A 27412-nucleotide genomic window follows, 5' to 3' on the forward strand; every position below is an offset into this window, starting at 1 on the left:
AATGAACTGGAACAATTTTGCTTTGAAGAAGCAAAATCCTAATAATTTAAAACAGGTTATTATTGCTAAAGGTGCATAAATTAGCTATTAACTTAATTTTCCTTGTCAGGGTATGAATACTTTTGAATTAGCAGTTTTGGAGTTTTATTTCTTGTAACTTTTTTTCCTCATCCACAAAAACAAATCTTTTGCTACAAAAGATTGTTCCTATAATTATTGGTTTTCGATAAATTTCTAGAAATTATAAATTTCCATTGGGGTATGTAAACATTTGACTACAACTATATATATATATATATATATATATATATATATATATATATATATATACACACACACACACACAAACACATAGCAAATCTACATTCAGTGAATGATAAGGCTTTAAAATCTATTTTCTTGCCTCTTAGTAGCTACTGGTCCCCCATTGGTAGCGCTGAACTTCATTGCACAAAGTAATAACGTACCAGGAAGCAGTTTAAACTTTAAATTACATAAAATGGACCAACAAAAATGGGGACACTCAGTCCTGCACAGAGAATATTAGGGAATTATGATAAAAGCAACCCAACATGGATAAGAGGGCTGCTCTGTAGTGATGTACTTTCAGTGAGAAGAGCACGTTTTTAAAATCCTATTAGCATTAAATAATACACCTTCAATGAGATTGAAGTAAGCTATATACTGTGCTAGTTTTACCAACATATTGTCTGGAAACATATTAATACGAAGGAAATTGCAGGTTTAGTTTGCATTACCATTGCTTTATAATTGCTGGGCAATATAGCGTCTGCACAGACTTGCCACCTGCTTTTCTCAGAGATTTCTGTAGCCAGCAGCTGCACTCTGGGTCGAGACACTCTGTTGTCAGTGTAGGCAGCAACCTGGTAGCCTTGCTGTAAGCCATCGCTCCTCACAGCACGAGCCACAAAGGCAAATATAGGAGGAGTGGAGTCTCCCAGGAACTTAGCCTGCAAATCAAACAAAGAAAGAGGAACATTTAGTCTTGCCATTCCCTGTGGAACAGGCATGCGTACCTCATGCATGACTTTACATCACACTTACTTCATCCTTTATCACCAGTTGGGATAAATTAAGACCCGATAGAACTACTGCCACCAAACTTAAACAGTTTTTTATAAGTCATGTGGAAATCAGATTAGTTTACTGCATTTTCTAAATTTAAAAACAGGATGAAAAGTAAGGGGTTAGAAATAAACAGGATCCATGCATATGGTCTGTATTATTTTTTGGACATGGAAAAGTATAGAGACAAAACATACGTCTTGCTTGGAATTCAATGTGGATTGACTGCTGCTGGAAGAGCTGGATGATGAAGAGGACATTCTCCTTCTCTTCTTCTGGGAACCCAGCTGCAATATACAATATTAAATAGATGCATTGGTATTAATTACTGGTATAGCTATATTTAAGCATATCTGAAATTAATATAATTGACCACATTACGAACTTGAAAACATTTTTTTTTATCTATAAACATACTGTAATATATTCGTATTAGTCTGAACTTGCACAGAATAGTATAGGAACCTATCAGGACCTTACCATGTCACGATGAGATCTGAAACGATATTCAAAAATTTCTGGATTTTTCTGAATCTGTAAGAAACACAAAGCATTTGCAGGCAGATAACACAAGTGGGTGTGGATAAACATTTGGAAGTGAAAAAGCACAGCTAATCTGTATTTCTTCAAGCACAGTGATTTATAAAAAATAAAAATAAATCTCTTTTTTGTACCTCCTCTGAAGATGAACTGGACCCGCTGCTAGAAGAGCTGTTGTTGTTGTTTTGATATCTCTTGGACTTACTGAGGGTTCGGGTATTATTTCTATGATTGTGATTCCTGCTGCTGCTGCTGCTGCTGCTAGAATTGCTGCCACTAGAACTGCTGCTGCTGCTGCTGCTGCTGCTAGAAAGCTGCTGGTGGTGCTTCTTCTGCTTGTTCTTCCGCTCCTGTTTCTTGTTTGTAGACTGCTTGCCCCGCAAGTGATTTCTGTCACGCTCCAGGTTCTCAGTAAGTTTGTCCGTCTCCACTCTTTTCTGATAGCCGGATTGCTGACTAGATGAGCTGGAAGAAGAGCTGGAAGAAGAGCTGGAAGATGAGCTGGAAGAAGAGCTGGAAGATGAACTAGAAGACTTTCTTTTAAATCCTCTCAGCGTTGAAACCTTTAGAAGACAAGACAAAAGAGATTCAGTACCTGAAGATGAAAGGAAGATGAAGCCGACTGCTGTCAAAAGCACATCCAGGGATATAACCATACTGTTTGGTAGGCCTACAGCTATGGCCAAAAGTTTTGCATCACCCTATAGAATTAAATCATTTTGCATCATGAAGTCAAATGTAACTGAATGTAACTGAACTGCTGAATAATGTTGCGTTAACATGTTGAATTACATAGTGCTTTGTAGTTATCTATATACTTAACAAAAATCTGACAAATTAAAAAATTGGACATTACGACATAAAATACTGTACTACTATTATGGCTTCCAGTAGAGTTTTGAAATATCATTTTGTAGTTTCTTTGATTATGTTCATATAGTTTTTTTTGTTTTGTTTTGTTTTTGTATTATGTCTCAATCCTAGGTGATGTAAAACTTTCAGCCATAGCTGCATATTTTTTTAGACACACCTGATTAAAAAAAATGAACAAAACATGATCTTCAAAAAAACATAAAACTGCACATGAAACTCCTCAAACAAAACATCATATCTCAGGTTTGGATAATGGAAGAGCAGTAAAATTAAAGGCTGGGTACAACTGAACTCTTTACAATTTCGACATACCTGAGTCTCCCCATCTACTGTCAGGAGTTTATTCAGTTTCTTCAGGATGTTGCCCTTCATTTCATCTGCTTCAGCAAGACCATGCATTGCAACAACTCTGGTGATTTTAGATGCTGCTTTATTCCCTGTTTGGAGTTCAAGCTCAATCTTCTCTACTGTTGCTCCACTACTGTGTGCTGTCAGTAAAACACAAATGATTAGAGACAGTTCTGAAATGCACACAGAGGAGATACATGATGGTTCGAAGTGGGTAATGCAAAAACAAATCAATGAGTGAGGGAAGACCAACACTGCTTTTTGTTTATACCACTATTAATTAAGCATGTACATTATACCACCATTACAAGAACCTTTACTTATATCACTATTAATTAACCAAATACGCTTTGATAATTCTTGCATCTACAGCCTTTAAATCTTTCTACCAAATTTAGGTTGGCTCAAGTGCATAGGCGGTAAAGAATCCTTACATGGTTTCAGGGCTATTTTACAATTATGTTGCCCAATTATCTTGTAAAGTGGGGAGTCTCTGAGGAAAGCAACATTTTTGGATTTTCCCTCAAAGCAAACTTCAAATCCAAAGTTCTTGGCCTTGGCGCAGGCACTTCGCGTTGCATGAGAGCCTCTACGGCTTTGATGCTCGCCGGAGTTCATCAGCTCTTGGGACATCGTCTCAGCAGAGGGCCTTGCCTAAATTGAAAAGTAGAATGAAAAATCAGTGTTTAAAAGGTAACATTGATTATGCTTACTGTGGTTTTCATATGACTATACACTTCTTTCTTTCAAGGATCGCAACGAATACAAGTCTCTGGGGTTCTACATGAGGACTGCAAAGAGTAATGCATTGCTCCTTTTGTATAAGGCATCTCTTTTTACAGGCAATACGGTCAATGCTCTCATTTGTATCATTACGCCATTTCACTCACACTCTTTTTATGAGGCAGAACAGAAATAATTCTCTTTGCTTTGGCTCTGAACTACATGTTATAAATTGGGAGCACTACTGAACATTCAATGAAGTGCCACCAGTCTTAGTCACTTCTGCAGAAACGAATGTTCTGTGATGAAATGAAGAACCATCTCATCCAGCTGTTCTGCATGTATTTACTTCGACCAATACTTGTTGGAGAGATTATTATTGTGATTAGAAAATACATTTCATGAAAACGTTTCCAATCACTTTTCAAAGAATGAGCGAGACCGAGTTGATTAAAATACAAGAGAATTTCAATGGGTCATGCTTACAAATTTCCCGGCTCTTTCTCTTTCATTTGAATCTTCTGCCCCTGAATTGAACTGCTCGCTCAATATATCTCGCATGGCTTCTTCTGGTAACAGCGGGGTTTTTTTAGCAGCATCCAGATCTTCAACATTTCTCGATACAGCGAAAGCTTGAGCACTTTAAAAAAAAAAAAAAATACATGAAGAATCCAGTTCCGGTTAGCTTCAGAAGACAAACCATGCACTGAAGCAAATATAAATAGCTAAGAGTTGTTTCCAAACCAATTTCTATAATAAAAATACAGAACTGTATTTATAAACATTAGCATGCTATTAGTATTGCAGGCATATGAGAAATAATCTGGTACTGGAAAGGCCTGTAGAAGTGTCTTTGTTACTTACACTCTCATAAAAGCATTTTTTTCTTTTATTTTTTTTCTTTATTTTTTTACATATAATACACCCTGCCAATTTCATGAGAGATTTTCAGCATGTTCCATATGAACTAGTGTTTGCATACTGTAATGTACCTTAAAGACATAACTTCAGTCTCCTGCTGGCACGGTTCAGATTCAATCTTAAAGTTATTTTCCTTCAAGTCAATCTTTGCTGTAAACTTCATTGGGACTGTTGTGCGCGCTTTAGCATGTAATTCCACTCCAGTCTGAATCACATGGGTATTGATGCCCATCACTGCGATAGTGTGCATGGCAATACTGGAAGAAGAACACATTTTAATTGTATTACAGTCAGTCAGCCACAATATAAATAGCATATAAATCAGTTAGTAGACTATCATTACAAAAAACAAAGAAATACCTGGGGGTGACATCAGTATGAAGAACGATGTTGGAATTCAGTAACTGAGCCACATTGAAATCATTGGTGGGAGAAGGTGTGATGTGAGCTTGAACTGAGTAAAAAGAAATATATATATATATATATATATATATATATAAACCAAAAAAACAATACAAATTCAAGGAAATACAGCTGTATGGGTCAATGCAACCTTCATTTGATTTTCTTACCATTTATATCAGCAGTTGTCACAGCAGACACATAGAGGCTCATTTCCATTGGAAGGCCGATGCAGGTGGGCAAAATCCGCCGCACTTCAGCGACCAGTAAGGGCTTGGACAACTGTGCAGCTGCTCCTCTCTCAAGCTGGTTCACTACCCTCTTTATCACAGTCTGCCTCTCCACCGGCTCTCTGACCGCCTGTGCAGAGCCATTCACAAACAAGGTGAGACTCAAGATTTTTAATGTTACATGAATGAACCCTATCACAAGAAACCTTCTTCTCCTCACGCTGTACAAGACTGTAGAAGATTTAGTAATGCTTAGAAGGCAGGAAAAAACATGCGTCTGAAAAATAAAATCTGTAAGGATTTAATGTTATGTACCTGCAGAACTTCTTGAATGGTTTTCTTATCCAGTCGAGAAAAGGAAATCTCTTGTCCAAATAGCTTGATGTATGCGGACGCTAGGGTTTTCTCTGATGGTACAGACTTCCATCCACTGAGCTGCAGAACACAATTGAAGGAGCATTACTCTTTCAACTGACAAACAGCACATTTCTGACTGTTCACCAAGGTTCTGTTATTGTAAGTTTTCACACATTTAAAACCACAGATCATTAAAAACTAACAGGCATCCCAGGATAGGGGAGTATTAAGGCATCTGGCAGGGTAATTTATAATTATATTATTCAGGTATATTTAACTATGCAGTTCAAGCTCAACTGAACAAAAAATGTTACATCAAGGAGAACTCCCCCTTTTATTTACCATCTTCATAATCTGCTGGATCTTCCCAGCTGAAGGCACTTGGTCCATGTGCTCTTGGTTCTGCATTAGAGCCTCCTGCAGGCCTTCTGTATGTAAACCGATCTTGATAGGACAAACCAAAAAGGTGATTAGTGTTCTGCAGCCTAAAACATTAACATAAATCTTATTGTCCAGCATATATACATTATATATATACAGACGTGCTCAAATTTGTTGGTACCCCTCCACAAAAAACGAAGAATGCACAATTTTCTCTGAAATAACTTGAAACTGACAAAAGTAATTGGCATCCACCATTGTTTATTCCATATTTAATAGAAATCAATAAATAAAACAAATGAAAATGGAATGGACAAAAATGATGGGACCGCTAACCTAATATTTTGTTGCACAACCTTTAGAGGCAATCACTGCAATCAAACGTTTTCTGTAGCTCTCAATAAGACTTCTGCACCTGTTAACAGGTAGTTTGGCCCACTCTTCCTGAGCAAACTGCTCCAGCTGTCTCAGGTTTGATGGGTGCCTTCTCCAGACTGCAAGTTTCAGCTCTTTCCATAGATGTTCGATAGGATTCAGATCAGGACTCATAGAAGGCCACTTCAGAATAGTCCAATGTTTTGTTCTTATACATTCTTGGGTGCTTTTAGCTGTGTGTTTTGGGTCATTATCCTGTTGGAGGACCCATGACCTGCGACTGAGACAGAGCTTTCTGACACTGGGCAGTACGTTTCGCTCCAGAATGCCTTGATAGTCTTGAGATTTCATTGTGCCCTGCACAGATTCAAGGCACCCTGTGCCAGGCGCAGCAAAGCAGCCCCAAAACATAACCGAGCCTCCTCCATGTTTCACTGTAGGTATGGTGTTCTTTTCTTTGAAAGCTTCATTTTTTCGTCTGTGAACATAGAGTTGATGTGACTTGCCAAAAAGCTCCAGTTTTGACTCATCTGTCCAAAGGACATTCTCCCAGAAGGATTGTGGCTTGTCAATATGCATTTTAGCAAATTCCAGTCTGGCTTTTTTTATGTTTTTCTTTCAAAAGTGGAGTCCTCCTGGGTCTTCTTCCATGGAGCCTACTTTCGCTCAAAAAGCGACAGATGGTGCGATCAGAAACTGACGTACCTTCACCTTGGAGTTCAGCTTGTTGTCCTTGGTTCTTTTTCTACCATTCGCACTATCCTTCTGTTCAGTCTGGGGTCGATTTTCCGCGCCCAGGGAGGTTGGCTACAGTTCCATGGACCTTAAACTTCTTAATAATATTTGCAACTGTTGTCACAGGAACATCAAGCTGCTTGGAGATGGTCTTGTAGCCTTTACCTTTACCATGCTTGTCTATTATTTTCTTTCTGATCTCCTCAGACAACTCTCTCCTTTGCTTTCTCTGGTCCATGTTCAGTGTGGTGCACACAATGATACCAAACAGCACAGTGACTACTTTTCTCCATTTAAATAGGCTGAATGACTGGTTACAAGATTGGAGACATGTGTGATACTAATTAAAGAAACAAATTAGTTTGAAATATCACTATAATCCAATTATTTATTATCTTTTCTAAGGGGTACCAACAAATGTGTCCAGGCCATTTTAGAATATCTTTGTAGAATAAGCAATAATTCATCTCTTTTCACAGCTTCTTTGCTTTATTCTATGACATACCAAAGGCATGCAAGTATACTTTTCAGGAGGAATGAAGCATTATTTCAATGAGCTGTAAGGGTACCAACAAATTTGAGCATGTCTGTATATATATATATATATATATATATATATATATATATATATATATATATATATATATATATATATATATATATATACATAAACAACTGGTTAAGAGAGGTTATGCAATTTGAAATACATTTCAATCAGAATTATTTGTCAAGAAGTTCTGTTCAATTGAGCTAAACAGTACAGTAGCAGCACCAGCATTCAGATCAATCCAAAACCTATTCCCTGATGTTGTATGTGTTGTAACCGAAAGAAATAGACTGCAGGCGCTCACTTGCACTGTTTGAGTTGTCATTGAACAATCCTTTTTGAATGATTTCAGTGGTGGCGATATTAAGATCCAACACTGTTGAGAAGAATTGAATACATCTTTTATATACTGTATGTGTTTGTCTGATCTTAAGTTTCTTTTTAATGCTGTTTTAATATCTGCTCGATACCTTTACATCAGTAATTGCACATCAAGTGCCTGTCTTGCATGTGTCCAGGCCATTTTAGAATATCTTTGTAGAATAAGCAATAATTCATCTCTTTTCACAGCTTCTTTGCTTTATTCTATGACATACCAAAGGCATGCAAGTATACATGATAAAATAGCTTTTAATGTCATCACTTTTCAGGAGGAATGAAGAAATATTTCAATGAGCTGTAAGGGTACCAACACATTTGAGCACGTCTGTATATATATATATATATATATTTATATATATATATATATATATATATATATATATATATATATATATATATATATATATATATATATTATTTATTTCTTAGCAGACACCCTTATCCAGGGCGACTTACAATTGTTACAAGATATCACATTATTCAGATATCACATTATTTTTACATACAATTACCCATTTATACAGTTGGGTTTTTACTGGAGCAATCTAGGTAAAGTACCTTGCTCAAGGGTACAGCAGTAGTGTCCCCCACTGGGGATTGAACCCACAACCCTCCGGTCAAGAGTCCAGAACCCTAACCACTACTCCACACTGCTTCCCTATATACACACGCACGCACGCATTGTAAAAGACTCGCACCACTCATGGGTTCATGCCCCTTTAAAAATATGACCCAGTACACAGAAATTGATTTTTTTTAGCGCTGATGTGCTATATTTTTAATAAACACAAAATAAAACTAAACAAACACCTAACTCCGTTTTGGAGCGCTAACTAAACAGGTTCTTCCCTGACTAACTTGCAGGACGGCTAAGCTGTTTACCTGACACCACAACAAAAACCACACAGGCTTAACACAGCATTTACTATTTTTTTTTTCTGGACTGCTCGGAAGCAGAGCACCTCTCTTCTGCTTCCTTCTACTCAGCAGCCCTGAATAATCTAACTGCCTGTCTTTTATACCCTGCACCTGGTCCCAATTCCCCATTACCGCCCAGGTGCAGGGGATAATTAAACAATAAAACAGTTAAAACAATTAAACAATTAAATTAAACAATTAAACAAACGTGCCTACGCACATGTTTTCCTCAGGGAGGCTTTAATCCCCTCCCTGCTGTCTCACAATATATATATATATATAAAATCGTTACCCTATCGGCAAGGCACCGATATAAGGAAAAAAACACAATCGGCGATCGGCTGTTTTTGTTATTTTAGCCGATAATGTACACCGATATTAATGCTTGAATTTCTTCCAGCACAGAATTCAATGTTTGGTCGCGCTTACTATATTATCTGAAGCAGCAGAGAGGAGCAGTAACTGCTGTGGTTGAGATGGAAAGATTCTGGCTGGGGATCTCAAGCACAATAGAAAGAAAGAAACACTGATGTACAGGTAAGTAAGCTGGGCTGAGTTGAGTGGGGGACGGAGGGGGGTGATGCTGGGATGCCAGAATCACCGTCGAGCCCTCTTGAGGTGTCGTGGGCTAGTCGACGAAACACTGAGGATGGAAGGTGCCCACTTGAAGACCCCAGAGATGTACCCTACTTAGCTCAATCCAGACGGTTGTCATGCTGATGCGCTGGGGAGACTGCACTGTGGTTGATCCCCGGAGCAGGCATCGCAGCCGTTGTGTGTGCTGATGCGCCAGGGAGGCAAAATAAGCTGATCCCTGGAGCCAGCATTACAGGAGACTGACCTCACAGAGGGAGATATCCGCAGGCTCCTTGCATCTGCCAGTATGGCTGACAGTGAAAGTGAGAGTAGCCTAATTTTATCAGTTTCAGACACCTCTTATGAATGTGAATTATGTAGTGATGGATGTGATGTAGAGAGAGAAAACAGGGATTGTCTCCCATATCAATTCGAGCTGTATGCCTCCGAATCAGAAGGTTCAAACTCGGAGAGAGACTCAGCATCTTGGCAACACAGAATGGTTAATAAAAATCCTTATGTTTAACATAGATTGATACTTAAAATATTTCATATTACCCATAATTGTATAGTTATGTCAGTCCTTTAGTTAACAATATTGATACGTGAATTATTGATACTAGCAGAATAACAGAATGCTGTGGATTGCTACTGGCATGTATTTAACATATCTCTCTCTATATTCATATGTACCGTACATTAAGGATGTGCACATTTTCGGTTTTTATGAATATTACCCCTAAACATAATGCAGAGATGCCAACGGCTACGATTTGGCCGTAACAGCTACTACTATTTTTTGGAGGTTCTGCTACGGCGCTACCTTGAAGGGGTATGTATAATACTACAATTTGTAATAAATAAATACATGATGGATACTCCCTGAACGTTTATGAAATATTATTTCAATACCATGTTTTTTTGTTGTTTATTTTTTTAATGACATAATGGTTCATAATACATACTAAAATCTCTGAGCCGGGTTGCTTAGTAACCGAAACTGCCGCACAAATCTCTAAACAGTTGTTTTTATATTACCAAATTTATATATTACATAATAATATTGCACATTGTGCTTATAAAGACCCTGTGCTTGCACTGTATTTTTTTTCTGAAAAAACAAAAACAAAAAACAAATTACTAGTAGTATACCGGTAGTGTTTAATGCAAAACCCTATAAAACCTAATTTTATACATGAATATGAAAATATCTGTACCTCCAAATTATAGCTGATCTCTGTTTATTATGGGATGGGAAGGGACTGGAAAAATTTGGCCAGGACAAGATGGGATGGGATTGGATGGGACAGGATTGGAAATGATGACTCTTTCATGGGATGGGATGGGATGGGATGGGATGGGATGGGATGGGACAGGATTGGAAATGATGACTCTTTCATGGGATGGGATGGGATGGGATGGGATGGGATGGGACAGGATTGGAAATGACGACTCTTTCATGGGATGGGATGGGATGGGATGGGACAGGATTGGAAATGATGACTCTTTCATGGGATGGGATGGGATGGGATGGGATGGGACAGGATTGGAAATGATGACTCTTTCATGGGATGGGATGGGATGGGATGGGACAGGATTGGAAATGATGACTCTTTCATGGGATGGGATGGGATGGGATGGGACAGAAACATTTTTGACAGGACTGAAGTTTCATTCCCGTGTCACTCTCTACAGCAGAACAGACTTGATGCTACATTAAATCCAAAGATGAACTGTGAGTAGAATATTACTCTGATGCTTTTTTAAAAAGCTCTCTTCTTTGAATATTTAAGACTCTGGAGTGTTCGCCTGCCCAGTGCTGATCAACTTATTATTATTATTATTATTATTATTATTATTATTATTATTATTATTATTATTATTATTATTACACAATGTACTTCAAAATGGCCTTTTGTAATGTGTGTTTATCTTGCTTATCTGCATTGGTTGCGGGTGTATTCGGTGGCATTTTGAAGCAGACATTGATTACTGTGCCGTCTTTTGTTAAGTAATAAATTCAAGTTTGAGTGAATTTTGTAACTGGAAATTTAATATTTTTATGACATTATTTTTTTTTCTTTCTTGATTAAGTGAACAATTTAAGCTGTGCTGCATTTAAGCAGTGTATGCTTAAGAATTTAACGAACATTGTTGTAAATGATTGTTTATTGACTCAGCAGTGTGGAGTAGTGGTTAGGGCTCTGGACTCTTGACCGGAGGGTTGTGGGTTCAATCCCCAGTGGGGGACACTGCTGTTGTACCCTTGAGCAAGGTACTTTACCTAGGTTGCTCCAGTAAACACCCAACTGTATAAATGGGTAATTGTATGTAATGTGAAATAATGTATAATGTGATATCTTGTAACAATTGTAAGTCGCCCTGGATAAGGGCGTCTGCTAAGAAATAAATAATAATAAGAAGAAATTTCTTCATCTAGACAATGTGGGGAAGCTATAAAAAAGATCAACAAGATGCTCGGATATATTGTGAAAAGTGCTGAATTTAAAGGGAATAATGTTAAAACTTTACAATGCATTACTAAGACCTCATCTAGAATATTGTGTTCAGTTCTGGTCACCTCCTTACAAAAAGGATATTGCTGCTCTAGAAAGAGTGCAAAGAAGAGCGACCAGAATTATCCTGGGTTTAAAAGGCATGTCGTATGCAGACAGGCTAAAAGAATTGAATCTATTCAGTCTTGAACAAAGAAGACTACGCGGTGATCTGATTCAAGCATTCAAAATTCTAAAAGGTATTGACAGTGTCAACCCAGGGGAATTTTTCGACCTGAAAAAAGAAACAAGGACCAGGGGTCACAAATGGAGGTTAGATAAAGGGGCATTCAGAACAGAAAATAGGAGACACTTTTTTACACAGAGAATTGTGGGGGTCTGAAACCAACTCCCCAGTAATGTTGTTGAAGCTGACAGCCTGGGATCCTTCAAGAAGCTGCTTGATGAGATTCTGGGATCAATAAGCTACTAAAACAACCAAACTAGCAAGATGGTCCGAATGGCCTCCTCTCATTTGTAAACTTTCTTATGTTCTTATGACATTGCGTAGGCTACATTTCTTTTCTACTGCCCAGTATAGGTACAAGTTATAATACGCAATGTTTCACATCAAGTGGCTATACAATTTAATGCCATATTATGTATTTTTTTTCTACAGAAGTGTTTTTACTAGTAGAAATGCAATAACTGCAGTGTCTATGTTGTAAAACAAATGTATAAATTGCTGTCAAGCACACAATATAATACTATGTTATTCTTTGTATTCATTTCCTGAAGTAAATGCAATACCTGTTCATTTTTTAACATGTATAATTATAAAACAGTTTAAATATAGGCCCTATGCCTTGTTCTACTAGATTACAATAGCATAACTGCAATATCTATTATTACCGATATCCTATCTGTATTAGATAACCATCGGCTATCGGTATCGGCCAAGAAATCTGTATCGGTGCACCCCTATAATATATATATATATATATATATATATATATATATATATATATATATATATATTTGATATAGATTCTTCCTATTGAAAAGGTGTAAAATCCATAAAAAGGAAAACTTCTGGATTCATAGTTTTCAGTTTATCAATTCCTTTTGTCTTTTGTTGTTCCTGATTTACATGTTGTACCATTCTAATATAAATGTACAGATTCTGCAGATTCTGAATTTCATTGGTGACATACCTCCAGAGGATCAGCGGTTGCAGTGAGAATATAAGCTTGAAATTTCATCACCACAGCTGATGGGAGGATGCTGGCTGCATTGTTAATTATATGGATGTTTGCTGCTGCTCCAGCCATCAATGGATCTACAAAGAAGAAAAAGAACAAGTCTTACTGTGGGCATTTGGGTTAACAGCACCCAACAGACAAATTGTAAAACAGAACAATGAAAGTGATTATGCAAGACAGGCACTTGATGTGCAATTACTGATGTAAAGGTATCGAGCAGATATTAAAACAGCATTAAAAAGAAACTTAAGATCAGACAAACACATACAGTATATAAAAGATGTATTCAATTCTTCTCAACAGTGTTGGATCTTAATATCGCCACCACTGAAATCATTCAAAAAGGATTGTTCAATGACAACTCAAACAGTGCAAGTGAGCGCCTGCAGTCTATTTCTTTCGGTTACAACACATACAACATCAGGGAATAGGTTTTGGATTGATCTGAATGCTGGTGCTGCTACTGTACTGTTTAGCTCAATTGAACAGAACTTCTTGACAAATAATTCTGATTGAAATGTATTTCAAATTGCATAACCTCTCTTAACCAGTTGTTTATGTATGTATATATATATATATATATATATATATATATATATATATATATATATATATATACAGACATGCTCAAATTTGTTGGTACCCTTACAGCTCATTGAAATAATGCTTCATTCCTCCTGAAAAGTGATGAAATTAAAAGCTATTTTATCATGTATACTTGCATGCCTTTGGTATGTCATAGAATAAAGCAAAGAAGCTGTGAAAAGAGATGAATTATTGCTTATTCTACAAAGATATTCTAAAATGGCCTGGACACATTTGTTGGTACCCCTTAGAAAAGATAATAAATAATTGGATTATAGTGATATTTCAAACTAATTTGTTTCTTTAATTAGTATCGCACATGTCTCCAATCTTGTAATCAGTCATTCAGCCTATTTAAATGGAGAAAAGTAGTCACTGTGCTGTTTGGTATCATTGTGTGCACCACACTGAACATGGACCAGAGAAAGCAAAGGAGAGAGTTGTCTGAGGAGATCAGAAAGAAAATAATAGACAAGCATGGTAAAGGTAAAGGCTACAAGACCATCTCCAAGCAGCTTGATGTTCCTGTGACAACAGTTGCAAATATTATTAAGAAGTTTAAGGTCCATGGAACTGTAGCCAACCTCCCTGGGCGCGGCCGCAAGAGGAAAATCGACCCCAGACTGAACAGAAGGATAGTGCGAATGGTAGAAAAAGAACCAAGGACAGCAAGCTGAACTCCAAGGTGAAGGTACGTCAGTTTCTGATCGCACCATCCGTCGCTTTTTGAGCGAAAGTGGGCTCCATGGAAGAAGACCCAGGAGGACTCCACTTTTGACAGAAAAACATAAAAAAGCCAGACTGGAATTTGCTAAAATGCATATTGACAAGCCACAATCCTTCTGGGAGAATGTCCTTTGGACAGATGAGTCAAAACTGGAGCTTTTTGGCAAGTCACATCAGCTCTATGTTCACAGACGAAAAAATGAAGCTTTCAAAGAAAAGAACACCATATCTACAGTGAAACATGGAGGAGGCTCGGTTATGTTTTGGGGCTGCTTTGCTGCGCCTGGCACAAGGTGCCTTGAATCTGTGCAGGGCACAATGAAATCTCAAGACTATCAAGGCATTCTGGAGTGAAACGTACTGCCAAGTGTCAGAAAGCTCTATCTCAGTCGCAGGTAATGGGTCCTCCAACAGGATAATGACCCAAAACACACAGCTAAAAGCACCCAAGGATGGATAAGAACAAAACATTGGACTATTCTGAAGTGGCCTTCTATGAGTCCTGATCTGAATCCTACCGAACATCTATGGAAAGAGCTGAAACTTGCAGTCTGGAGAAGGCACCCATCAAACCTGAGACAGCTGGAGCAGTTTGCTCAGGAAGAGTGGGCCAAACTACCTGTTAACAGGTGCAGAAGTCTCATTGAGAGCTACAGAAAACATTTGATTGCAGTGATTGCCTCTAAAGGTTGTGCAACAAAATATTAGGTTAGCGGCCCCATCATTTTTGTCCATGCCATTTTCATTTGTTTTATTATTTACAATATTATGATGAATAAAAAATCAAAAGCAAAGTCTGATTTCTATTAAATATGGAATAAACAATGGTGGATGCCAATTACTTTTGTCAGTTTCAAGTTATTTCAGAGAAAATTGTGCATTCTTCGTTTTTTGTGGAGGGGTACCAACAAATTTGAGCACGTCTGTATATACACCTCTCTCTCTCTCTCTCTCTCTCTATATATATATATATATATATATATATATATAGGCCATAGCTTTGTTTCACTTTTTTCTTTTCTTTTACTTACATTTGAAAGTGTCAATGTGCATAGCCTTGCTGTACCGATAGCTCAGCCTGTCAAGTTTACGGCTCAGCAGTTTAACAGCTACGTTACAGGCTGCAGATCTGTCAAGACAATAGAGTGTGAGTGCCTGTTAATCCTACAACCCTTATTAATATGCACCATGGGGAATATGCACTGCAGTTTATGAATATTTACTTTCTTACCAGTTTAATATCTTTTTGTGATTGTTTTGCATGATTCTTTAAAGGTGTTTCTGCCTATTGATTATTATTATTATTTTTTTTTTTTTTACCAGGCTTACAAACGAATCCCCTTATTCAGCAATGGGGACTGCTTCTGAAAAGACTTGTAAAAGATGAATTTCTGAAGTGAGGTGTATTTAGAAACATCCACTAGAGGTGCACAACTGTAATTTCTACCCCCTCTGAACTGACAGCTTGTGGTCATTTCTCAAAATACCTCACTTCAGAAATTCGGTTTTTAAACGCAGACCCAGTGGTAGCTAAGCATGGTAAAAAGTGCCCTTCGAAGAAATAGCAATAGAGACAATAGTGTTATATTACAATATTAAGAAATTGTATGTGATGAAAATGTAGATGATATAAAGTCAATTTATAAAGAAAGTTTGCTTTTTTTTTTTTTAACGAATAACTGAAATTTATAGTCACGGATGTACTGGATGTGTGTTCAGGGCTTGCTTACAGTGCATGGTTCTCTGGGGCAGTGCTTCTGGTGAGAGCCTTCATGTGGGAGTAGGTGAAACTGGCCACTTGCAAACTGGTCTCCTTCAGCAGGGCCTCAGCTAGCATTGCTACCAATGCCATGGGGGGTCTGGTTTCAAGCAGAACCATGGAGGCAACCATTCTGACCTCTGAGTGAAGCTGGCGATCCATAAAGAGTTGCATGGTAAGCTCTTGCACCTGCACGAAGAAAGCAAATACACAGGGACTTGATGCAAGATAATTAAAAAATGTAATTTTTTGGAGTTACATACAGACCCTGATTAGCTTGAATATTTGATGACCTATGTTCACTTAGCTAACCCTTATAAAAGTTTACCACCATATTTGTGCACATGTTTGCAGTTTTACTTTCCCCATGACTATACTATGCATTTACCATAGTTTACCCTAATTTGTGATGTTTATTAATATGCTTTACCATACCTTGCTATTTTTTACAATGCTCACTTATGCTTTACCGTGCTTTCACTATGCTTTATTATTATTATTATTATTATTATTATTATTATTATTATTATTATTATTATTATTATTATTATTATTTATTTATTTATTTCTTAGCAGACGCCCTTATCCAGGGCAACTTACAATTGTTACAAGATATCGCATTATTTTTACATACAATTACATTTTTTTTTTAGACATTATTACACCCTTGCTATGCTTTTACTGTGGGAAACTTATATAAGGGAAGCTATAGTAATCTTCAAAACTAGTTGTAAGTTTTATTTTCCTTTCAAGCTAAATGCAACAACAACAACAACAATCTGGACCAATGTGTTCACAAGCTGTCACCTTTCCTGGTTCCTTCTTGGCGATGTTCCTGAGAGCCATTACAGCATCTGCTTGAATTTTGACTGGAAGTTGCGAAGCTCCAGAGGAAAACCCTGGTAGGCATTTCTGGATGCGCTTGATACTAGAAGGCTGTCCCGCATTGCCCAAAGCCTTTAGGGCAAGGACTGTCTCCTCTTCATGGGCTGTACTTATAGCATCATTGGCAAAGTCATGGAGGGGCTTTATTGAGATTAAAAAAAAGATTTTAGGTTAAGCTCCAGTTTTCTTCTTACAAGGCACACATTGAAATCCTCATGGTTGCTGCTTATGCCTAAGGTTGTATTAAAATGCACTGATACTGCTGTCACTGCTTGTTTGGTGGTGAGATGCACTTACTGTAGAGCACATTTAGAATAATTGCCCATAATGACAGTATGCACCAATGTACAACAAAAGGATGTTATAAGGAGAAAAAACATCTCACATTTCTATGTGTTGTGGGAGTTGGGGCATGAAGAGATAATACTGTACCTTCAAAGCTTCCTCACGGCAACTGAGAGTCTCTGCACAGTATCTGTTCACCATGGAACCATACGCCAGCACAGCATGCTTACGAAGTACAGGGCATTTCAGATTAGCCCGGTCGAAAACCAGTTCCTGAGGGGGTGAATTGTCAATAGTTCAAGTTTCCAATTCCCAGTTCGGCCTATGTATTAATATAACAACACAACCTTAAAGTTCCCAAGCATTCGTCCATAAAAAAGAGAATCTGAATATAGCCATAGATATTTTGCTACTGCTCTTCAGAAAATAACCTTATTGAAGTTTTTGCCAGTTAGTCTGCTTAGTCATTGCCCACATTGCTCACACTATGCATTTACTTTGCTTTACAAATGGTTGTGGGCCCATTGTGGTGTCTACTTTAATCTGTTTGCTTATGCTTTGATTCAGGGGTTCATTTGAAAATATTAAAGAAGAGCGATAGCATTTTTTGTTTCAAGACCCAATGTATTGGCTTTGGTTTACAGTAGCTTCCATATATGCTTCAAGTTCTCATCTGCTTGTAGTTTTCATGCCGTATTGTTGGTGTCGGTAGCTGCATGCTGACCTTTGCGTAGCCTTGTTTTAACATAATCTATTCTGATGAACAGAAGCGACGACACTGTTGTTGTTAAGAGCGAAGGTTTTAGGGCGTTTCGCCATTTGGGTTGTAAAAAAACTAGTACATCAAGTTCTAAGTTAAAACACAAATAGTACAGTCGTTTAACTTTGGCTCCCTTTTACAACGTCATAAATGAGGCCCAAGATAGCTGTCATACTCACAGCAGCCATTTGCATTATTTGGTGGTTTGTTTGGACTAAGTGCATTGCAGTGACAAGAGTCTGGATTGCTTCACCATCTGTGAGATCTCTCTTCATGATCCTCTGGCTGATGAACCTGAATGTAGTGGGTGTAGCAGCCGCAGGGAGTGTGTCAAGAATCCAGCGCCTTTCAATTAGAAAAAAGGGATGTGAAGAACACATGTTCTAAGACTTTTTTAAAATTGCACCCTATATATTCTCTATATGTTTGTGGAAATGAAACACATCTATATTTCCATATGGAAAGAAAATATATTTTCATTATATTGTTTAAAAAGTATATTACAGGTATATTGGGGAGTTTTCTCACTACTGATTTTTTCTAGATTTTTTTTTAATGCTTAAGTTGTCAAGTACAAACACAATTGAAAAGCATTGCATATCCCAGGTAGGTTTTATGTTCCACTGGAAAGGAGAGCTGGAACCTCATTGCGGTCCAGTGCTATTACCTGTATTGCTGTGTTTTTTCGTACTGCCTCCAGATGCCCTCAATATTTTCATGGGAACAGGCCCGCAGCAGCTGAGTCAGCTGCAGGAACTTGGAGGGGGCATCAGATTGAACCTGCTGCTGATTGTTCTGGACAAGCTGTTGAAGCACTTCTTTGATCTTTAAAAGGGAGAATTGGGGGTTGTAGGAAACATTATGTTCAGGACTGTACTTCACAGGATAACAAAGCAGGTGCTTTACCATTAGAAAACAACCAAAAAGATAAGTTTCTCTCATCTTATTCTACTTTTGTACAGCAGTGTGTAATCTGTCAACAATATTGTTGATGTTGCGTCATACATTTGTGGTCTTAAACAGATTTTTTATTATTTCACATACTGACCTGAGTCTCTGGGCTTCTAGTCTTAAAAAGCTGAATTGGGGTCTGGAGAATTTCAGAAGCAAACTGGTACTGAATAGACCCTCGGTTCTTTAACTCTTGCTCTGGAACAGTTATGTGGACTAATTTAGCATCCTCCAAAACAAGCTTCTGCCTGTTTAAGCAAATATTAGTGAAACAAGTTGTTATTTATTAAACTGTGCAATGCAGTGTCAGGTACAGGAATCCTGAAGCCAAATCTTGTTATACAGTTTGATACACAAATGTAACTGGAAAATGTTAGCCCTTTTATTGAGATTCCTTTGATCTCAACTGTTATTAAAATGAGGATAGAGTAACAAATCGGCTTTTAATCTTCTTCCACTTCGTCATAATAATAATAACAATAATAATATGACTATTGCTACTACAACTACTACTATTACTACAACTACTACTGGTAATAATATTATACCCTGTGTGGTTCAGGAGGCAGGAGCAAGAGAAGTTTCTTTTAGTATTACTACAGCGTCACTGTACCTTGCTTCAGTGATGGCAGCACCAGTCATTTCATTGAATGGAGTGAGCTGGTGCACCTCCTGTGAAGTAGCTTGAATGATCAGAGTCCCAGCATCTGTGGGCTTCAGGATGTAAGTGTAGGCAGCAGTACCCCTGGAGTTCTTTCTAATCTGAATACAAATAAAAGACCACTTCTTTTATATTTAAAACAATATATTTATTTTGTTTCTAATACAGTACAAGTTAAATATTGACTTAGGGCTGTGTAAAGGTTAGAGACCAAGTTTAAACATGTATTCCCTTTGGTTTAGTAAAAAAAAAAAAAGAAAATCGCAGACAGTTGCACCACTAAGTTCACTCAGTGAGTTTTCTCTTTCCTCTTTCTTAAAACAATTTAATTCAGTACCTTCTATGCTTCTTACCAAATGACAGCACTGTTTGAGCAATGTAGAATGTGTGCAGTACTTCTGTGAGCTGGTGCCAGGATTGTGTTTCTTTTGGAATAGTCAATCACAAAGTGTAAACGCTACAGGTTAGTTAACTGCAATTAGTTTAGACATTTACAAATATTTGTGAATAGGAAAGCCCTAGTGATTATTTTGACACCAAAGTTGGTCCATTTGAAAGGTATCAAAACTGGAACTACCCTCATGCAACCCCCTACACATAAGACATCTGGCATATATGACACATTATTTAAAGAAACTGACCTTTCTGCAGTTTGAGCATGTGTGTGAATAAGCCATGCCGATATCCATCTTGATTTTCTCATCGCAGTTATTTAGATCTTTGGATTTTGTGACAATGATTTGATTAGCTTTCCTGTCTTCCTGGATGACATAGCTTGCCTCACAGATACCTGCAATGCCATTCTAGGAACAACAAGAGGGATGAATCAGTGAACCAATGAACACAAGGGGAGAGTGTGAATAAATGAGTAGTTTTTGTGTGTGTGTGTGTGTGTGTGTGTGTGTGTGTGTGTGTGTGTGTGTGTGTGTGTGTGTGTGTGTGTGTGTGTGTGTGCGCGTGTGTGTGAAAGGACAGCTATGACACTTGCCTCCTGCAGAGCGTACACATTCTGTGTGGTCTTCATGGTTAGTTGCAGCATGTTCAGGATCCCCCTCTGGATGTTGAGGACGGTGTCAGACACGTCTTCAGAGGCAAATATGTCCCCAACCTTGCCATTCCTGTACTGAAACTTAATTGGCTGGGTTAGCTGACTTGCCAGTGCCTGTGTCAGCTTGGACGCTGGGTAGAATGGAGCCTTTGGCCAGATCCCATTATACTCCTGAATTTCTGGATTCAGAATCTGAAAGTAAATTATGTTCAGTAACAAAAAAGGTGTATCAGGAAACAAAATTCCTTTTTAGTACATTTTATCCTGTGTATAGATGTCACCCCCGTGCACCATACAGATGTCATAGTTCTAAAAACCCCAATATTCACTTATCTTGGACTAACTAAGGTTATTTTAAGTAAAGTGGTCCAAGACATGCTGATCAGGGTCTGTGAAATTAGTCATTTATGTTTGAAAGTAGTTAATCTACTTTAATCTTGATTTTTGTGATTTATAATGCTTTATAAGTTAATACATGTGTAGGATATCTCTTATTATAACAAATCATTAGGCACTGTTTGAGCTCAGCTTCAGCCTGCATGGGATGACATCTCTAATAACAAGAGGAGACACTTTACACACGCACAATGATTCCTGAATTCTGATTTCACATAACATTAACAGTCAATCAGGAGTCCTATGGTAAATCGAGCTTGACTGTTGGACACAGTAGAGGGAATATTTCCTTGGACCCTTGCCTTTAAATGGCACTCACCTTCAGCAGGTATGTTTTCTGTGCCACTTCACTGATCTCCACTTTGCAGTGCACTTTCAGTCCAGCTCTCGCCAATCCTTTTTCAGGGAGGCCAGTCAGAATCACACCTTCATACTTGTAACGATAGGTCTTGCTTCCACTGAAACTTGGTTCTGTGTTAAAGTATTACAGGCGGATTAGAAAGAGCTTTTCAATTACGAAACGCGAAAACATACACACATACACACATACATACATTAAACCTGAAAATGAGACTCACGCAGAAGACTATGTTTATAATGTTTTTCATACACTGAGTATTTGTGATGGTATTGAGATCATCACACATATAAAACAATACATCTTGAGAACAGAAATACTGTAAGGAACACAATTAGAGCACTTTCTGTCAATATAGGAGGCTGTGTGGTCCAGTGGTTAAAAAAAGGGCTTGTAACCAGGAGGTCCCTGGTTCAAATCCCACCTCAGCCACTGACTCATTGTGTGACCCTGAGCAAGTCATTTAACCTCTTTGTGCTCTGTCCTTCGGGTGAGACGTAGTTGTAAGTAACTCTGCAGCTGATGCATAGTTCACACACCCTAGTCTCTGTAAGTCGCCTTGGATAAAGGCGTCTGCTAAATAAACAAATAATAATAATATATTTTTTAGCACTTCTAGAAGTACTGTATTGATTTTTTCTTTTAAAAAGCATTGCAATTTGATGTATGTCTAAAGTCCTGAAATACAAGAGTGAAGATCTCAAGAGATTAAATGACAGCATTAAGAACCCAGTGCCATTTGTTATTTTCTGTATTATATACCATTTATCTTATTTTGAACTAAGTGGATTGTAGTCAGTTGTACTATCAAAGTAAATGACAACGAGGATTATGTAGGAATGCATTTAAAAATCTGATACATTTGGCTATGCATAAATCTTTTTTAAGTGTCTGTAATAACACAGTAATTACAAAAATTATTGTGTAGTTACAATGCCACAACAGGTTTCTTTAAATTATTTTAAATGTTGCCAGTTTGTAGCACCTTTAGTAGTCACACGTTATGTTGTAAATTAACATAATTACTTTGTAACCAAGTGTAATTACAGTGTAGTTAAAGACACTTTATTTAAAAGTGTGTTTTTCTTTTTTGGTACTAAACCAACATCAGTCTACAAGAAGTTACATAATATAAAACTGCATACATTTCCATGAAAATGAAGTTTGCCAAAGGCTCTGTAAAAAAAGAAAAATGTAAAAATGACAATATTTCACTTACCATACTTTGTCTGTTGACTCCCTAAAAAAATAAATAATAAAAAACTGATTAAATGGTCTTTAAAAAGCAATAGATAATTAGTTAATATTACTTATTACATTGTATTATAAAACGATTCACTTACCCACAAGAGCTACAGTTAGTGCTAGCAGGATTCCCCTCATGGTAAAGGCTGAATGAGGGTACTGAATATGCCAGGTCATTATATAGAGACCAACATGCCACACATGCTAGTGGGGTGGGCCATTTCAGTTGCTGAGCCAACATTTCCTTATCTCTGTATGGAAAATAATAGTGATGCATTAATAATAAAATATAACATTTGAGAACAGACCTAACCATTATATATATATATATATATATATATATATACAGTCAACCCTCTTTATACCACCTGGTAAGGGCCATGGGCAGAAACGGGCAATAAGCGAGGGTGGCATTATAGTGAGGGTCAAAGAACCCCCCTCCCCCCCCAACCTCTATGTTTGCAATTTTATAAAATTACAGTGTATCTAGGCTATTTTAATAAAACATCAAACTTTTTTTAAAACTACAGTACTAGTTCTTAACACAACAGTAAGTTCACTAGTGACGTTTTGTCATCTTTTCCCATCTGCATGAAACATACATGGTTACTTTTGAGGAACAGTTTATACTTTAAAAAAAAAACACTCATTTAGTTTCAAATAACCCAAACAACAATTCCTTATTTCACAAAGCAATTAAAGCTCAACAGCATTCTTTTTTAAGCAGTTAAAAAAAAAAACGTTGAATATGTACAGGCAAACACTTTTTAAACGAAAAGTAAAAAATAAAAATAAAAACTATTCTGCTGTTTACAAAAGTGATGCTTTAGTTTAAGTCAGCCTTCATTTTTGCAAAACTTGCATGTAAACAAACAAACCTCATACCGTACTTAACATTTACTGTGGTTTAAAAAGTCACTTATTTTAGACTGCGTCAAGCCTTTTTCAGGTTAAACAAATCAACCCGTTCCATCAAGGTAAGTCATTTTGTACTTTTTGTTTCGCTTTGGGAGCAGAAGTGTTGATGACATTGGTGTGAACGTTCAGTTAACAACGAATTAGGAAAGCGACTCAAAGGTTAACTGCATAACGTCGTTGTTTTAATTGGCCATGATTATTTCACTGGCGCTACAATGAGGGAAACTACAATGCTTATATTTACGTTTGCTTGGCTTGGGAAGTTGACGGGTGGCGGCCAGCGGGGTGGCGATATAACAGGTAAAAATAGCACTGTTTTTATATTGGTGACATTTGTTCAGAGAGAATAGCTGGCGGTATGCCAGGGTGGCGTTATAAATGGGGGCGGTATAACGCGGGACAACAAAATATATCTATAGCAGCTGTTTTAACTCCAGGTTGTGATGACCTAGATGACCACCGGTTGTCCTGTGCTTGTTGGGTCTCTTGGACACAAAATGTTAGGCAATTCATTGATTGTGGTGGAGCTGCCAAGCGTAGTGCTAATATATACTGCAATATTTCTCTTTATGTTAAAGGCTGATTTCTCCAACTCTGATAGCGAACTATGTGTACATTACATCCATATGAAGGATTTTGTAATTTTTTTTGTTAAAGGTGAAAAACTGCAGTCTGAATCTTTAAGATGATGTCAGTATTTATATTGATATTTTTACTGAATTGAACAGTACAGCACTGGATTTAGCTTTTTGTTTCCCTTGACATGTGTTTGGTTGGGGTGGGTGCACGCCTGAAATGTTTAGTACAAATGTATTTTCAAACTGGATGATTTGCCTTGTTAAATATGTGTACTCAAAATTAAGAGATACTTGAGAACATTTTTTATTATTATTATTTCTAGACAAAAGTATGAATTATTTGCACAGGAAAGCACTGATCTTCAAGTGTCCACGCTGATTGTTCCAGAGAGCTAACACACCATTTCTCAATGATGATTCCATGCAATTAGTTATGGGTTGAAATCACTTTTGACACTCATCTTTTTTAAAGCTGAAGCTTTTAAATAGCCTGTTACATAAAAGTATATTGCAGGTGCTTCCATTTTTTCTGTCCAACCACTGTAAATACCAGTATTATCAATCACTTATAAGCAGAAATGCTTTTTTGATTTTTGTTTTTGAAATCCATTGTGAACATGTTGTTTTGGAACTATATTTAGTGTATGTAAAACTAAACTTGACCATTTAATCTACAAAGGTGTATTGATATTTCAGATAAATATTGAATTTCATTCTAAGAAATACCTTCAGATTCCAACAGTTCCAGCTCAGACACAGGTAAACAGAAAGAGCCGGTCAGGTTGTTCTGAAAGATCAGTCAGGTCTTGTACTCAGATAACAACAGGTCATGTACTACACATGTGGTATTTATCTTCAACAAATAAATTGAATTGCTGAATGTAGCATTTTCACATATTTTAGTTTTTTGCCTTTGTTTTTTTTTTCAGGTAAGTACAGAACAAATTACTTGTTATAATTATTAGTTATAACTTTATTACAGTTATAAACACTCAATAAAAAAAAATTAAAAGTATGTGCTGCATACTTTATGTTGTGCAAAAAAAAAGTACTCCTAATAATGTATATCAGTTTTTTTGTAATGAGTAAGAATAATTTCTTTAATTTTATTCAAGCTGTAAAGCTCCTGGGATGTCCTATATTGAAACTAACCCATGGGCCTCACAATATTTGTTATTTATTTATTTATTTATTTATTTATTTACTTGGAACGGTTTTTGTTTGCTTGTTTTTTTTTTTTTACTTTTTAGATATTACTCAGTGGATCGTAAACCTTATCATTCTTTGATATTTTTCACAATTGTGGAGTTGGCAATTCTACACATTATTATTATTATTATTTTTATTATTATTATTAGATATACTGTATCACAGTTGTGAACTTCCTCATCCCTTGGGGAAAGTGTTAGAAACTACTTGCCAAAGACCAGTTACTGCCTGATTTATATTACTGCACCAGAGCAAGTTTCTGAATGCCCCAGGTGGGCCAGTTACTGCTCAATCCCCAGGCCAGTTACATTTCACCAAGGGAGAATAATGATACCGCAAGTTTGTGCATTGGCTTGAGGCCCGAATTGGCTGTGGTTCAGTTTCAGTAGACACCACCAGAAGCCAAATGTGTTGTAATTCGATTTAGAACATGGTGTTGTATATACTTCAGCGCGTCACATACCAGTTTCTAATCATATCGCACCCTCTAGAGTGCAAAAGATGCAAGACATGTTAACCAAACATCATTATTATTATTATTATTATTATTATTATTATTATTATTATTATTATTATTTTCATCACTAAATACGTATAAGCCTATAATATATTACAGATATAGAATTATTTGCTAACAACTTCATCTGTACATGTGTTTGTAAGTGTAAGTTTTGATACTACTAGTATAAAGTTAACATATGACAGTGTTTTTCCAAGTTATTATAATTCACAAAAGTAGTGACATGCTGGTGTGTGTAATTTGTATCTGAGGCAAACACTTGATGATATCATGAATGCATTTTGATATCTGTAACTCAATTGAAACAATCGGTTGTTGATAAAATACAATAAATGGACTATCCTTTTCATAACCAATTCCATGAAACTGACTTACAATAGGTGGTGCAGACTTTGTGTAAGAAATGCAAGTTCAGTATCAAATATTTAATATTGCATTACATTTGAAGTGTTTTAACAACTTCAAATGTCCTGTCTGACTCGCCATAGTCGAAGGCGGGGATACAGTCTAATCAATGTTGTAATTTCAAGCTTTACACAAGAAGAAACGGGAAGTTCACTGATTTACAAGATTTGAGAACAAGTCATTCTCGTGTGATTACTGGTGGCCTTTGAACCCGCTAAGCCTACAGTTAAGATGGCAGGGTGGTTGCTTGTGTTGCTGACGGCACAGCTGTTGTCATTGGTGTTTTCTTTACATTACTGTATTACTGTCTGTTGCTTGATGTAAATTAACAACATTTTACCCGATATTGCATCTCTCTATGATCTCGCATTACGTAAAGCAGAAGTATACTTTAGCTCTTATTCCAAGTATTGTCCTATTAGGCGCACATTATGTGCATTGTAAACTAGCAGGTTGTCAATTGTCCGGGTATTCTGTTGAAGAACATCTACTACTGTATTGCTATTGCTAAATAAAATGACCAAGAATGTTACTGTATGTCTTTAAGTTGTGTAAAGTTAATTAAGATTCTAGACAAAGAGAAGGAGATGCGATACCTATTGGACTAACTAAACAATAATTAATCACAAGCTTTCAAAACCTCAAAGGTCTCTTCTTCAGGTGAAAGTAGGAAAGAGAAAGAGAAAGGGAGATCTGGACTGACTACTTGGCACATCTGTATTACTGCAGGTGGAAGACAGCAGTCTCGTGGGATCTGCCTGTCGGTCATGGCGATGACACGGAGAGGTGGGGAAGAGGTTGTGTGTGCTTTCCCTCTCTTTGAGTGGCTGAGGGGCGGGCCTTGGGAGATTGCTCAGCCCATAAGATCTGGCTTGGTTGTGCACTCAGGTGGCCGTGTTTGGGAACACAGTGACACTGACAGAAGACGTCAGTTTTAAAACAAAACGAGGCAAACCTGGCTGGGGAAACCTGG

The 27412-nt window shown here is 37.2% G+C and overlaps 1 protein-coding gene across 2 annotated transcripts in view; it reads right to left on the reverse strand.

The window, feature by feature from the left end:
• Positions 1–22992, reverse strand: part of LOC117416999 (vitellogenin-like) — a 35616-nt gene extending 12624 nt beyond the window's left edge. Inside the window, exons 1-26 of one of the 2 annotated variants that reach the window (XM_034028569.3) lie at positions 22908–22991; positions 22784–22804; positions 21526–21677; positions 20751–21002; positions 20404–20565; positions 19715–19863; positions 19199–19349; positions 18818–18975; positions 18330–18495; positions 17538–17663; positions 17028–17246; positions 16192–16409; positions 15493–15590; positions 13103–13227; positions 5823–5924; positions 5439–5558; positions 5064–5253; positions 4852–4945; positions 4563–4748; positions 4057–4210; positions 3282–3501; positions 2812–2987; positions 1761–2189; positions 1567–1620; positions 1284–1373; positions 759–971 (exon numbers count right to left, since the gene is read on the reverse strand). In XM_034028569.3, the coding sequence (XP_033884460.3) occupies positions 759–971; positions 1284–1373; positions 1567–1620; positions 1761–2189; positions 2812–2987; positions 3282–3501; positions 4057–4210; positions 4563–4748; positions 4852–4945; positions 5064–5253; positions 5439–5558; positions 5823–5924; positions 13103–13227; positions 15493–15590; positions 16192–16409; positions 17028–17246; positions 17538–17663; positions 18330–18495; positions 18818–18975; positions 19199–19349; positions 19715–19863; positions 20404–20565; positions 20751–21002; positions 21526–21677; positions 22784–22804; positions 22908–22986 (4104 nt within the window). In that variant the 5' untranslated portion in view covers positions 22987–22991. Of the gene's footprint in view, positions 1–758; positions 972–1283; positions 1374–1566; positions 1621–1760; positions 2190–2811; positions 2988–3281; positions 3502–4056; positions 4211–4562; positions 4749–4851; positions 4946–5063; positions 5254–5438; positions 5559–5822; positions 5925–13102; positions 13228–15492; positions 15591–16191; positions 16410–17027; positions 17247–17537; positions 17664–18329; positions 18496–18817; positions 18976–19198; positions 19350–19714; positions 19864–20403; positions 20566–20750; positions 21003–21525; positions 21678–22783; positions 22805–22907 lie in introns of both variants that reach the window. The other variant, XM_034028571.3, reaches the window with a different exon arrangement.
• Between the last annotated feature and the right edge of the window lie 4420 nt (positions 22993–27412).

This window comes from Acipenser ruthenus, chromosome 12 (genome assembly GCF_902713425.1).
Source record: "Acipenser ruthenus chromosome 12, fAciRut3.2 maternal haplotype, whole genome shotgun sequence".
Classification (NCBI taxonomy): Eukaryota; Metazoa; Chordata; class Actinopteri; order Acipenseriformes; family Acipenseridae; genus Acipenser; species Acipenser ruthenus.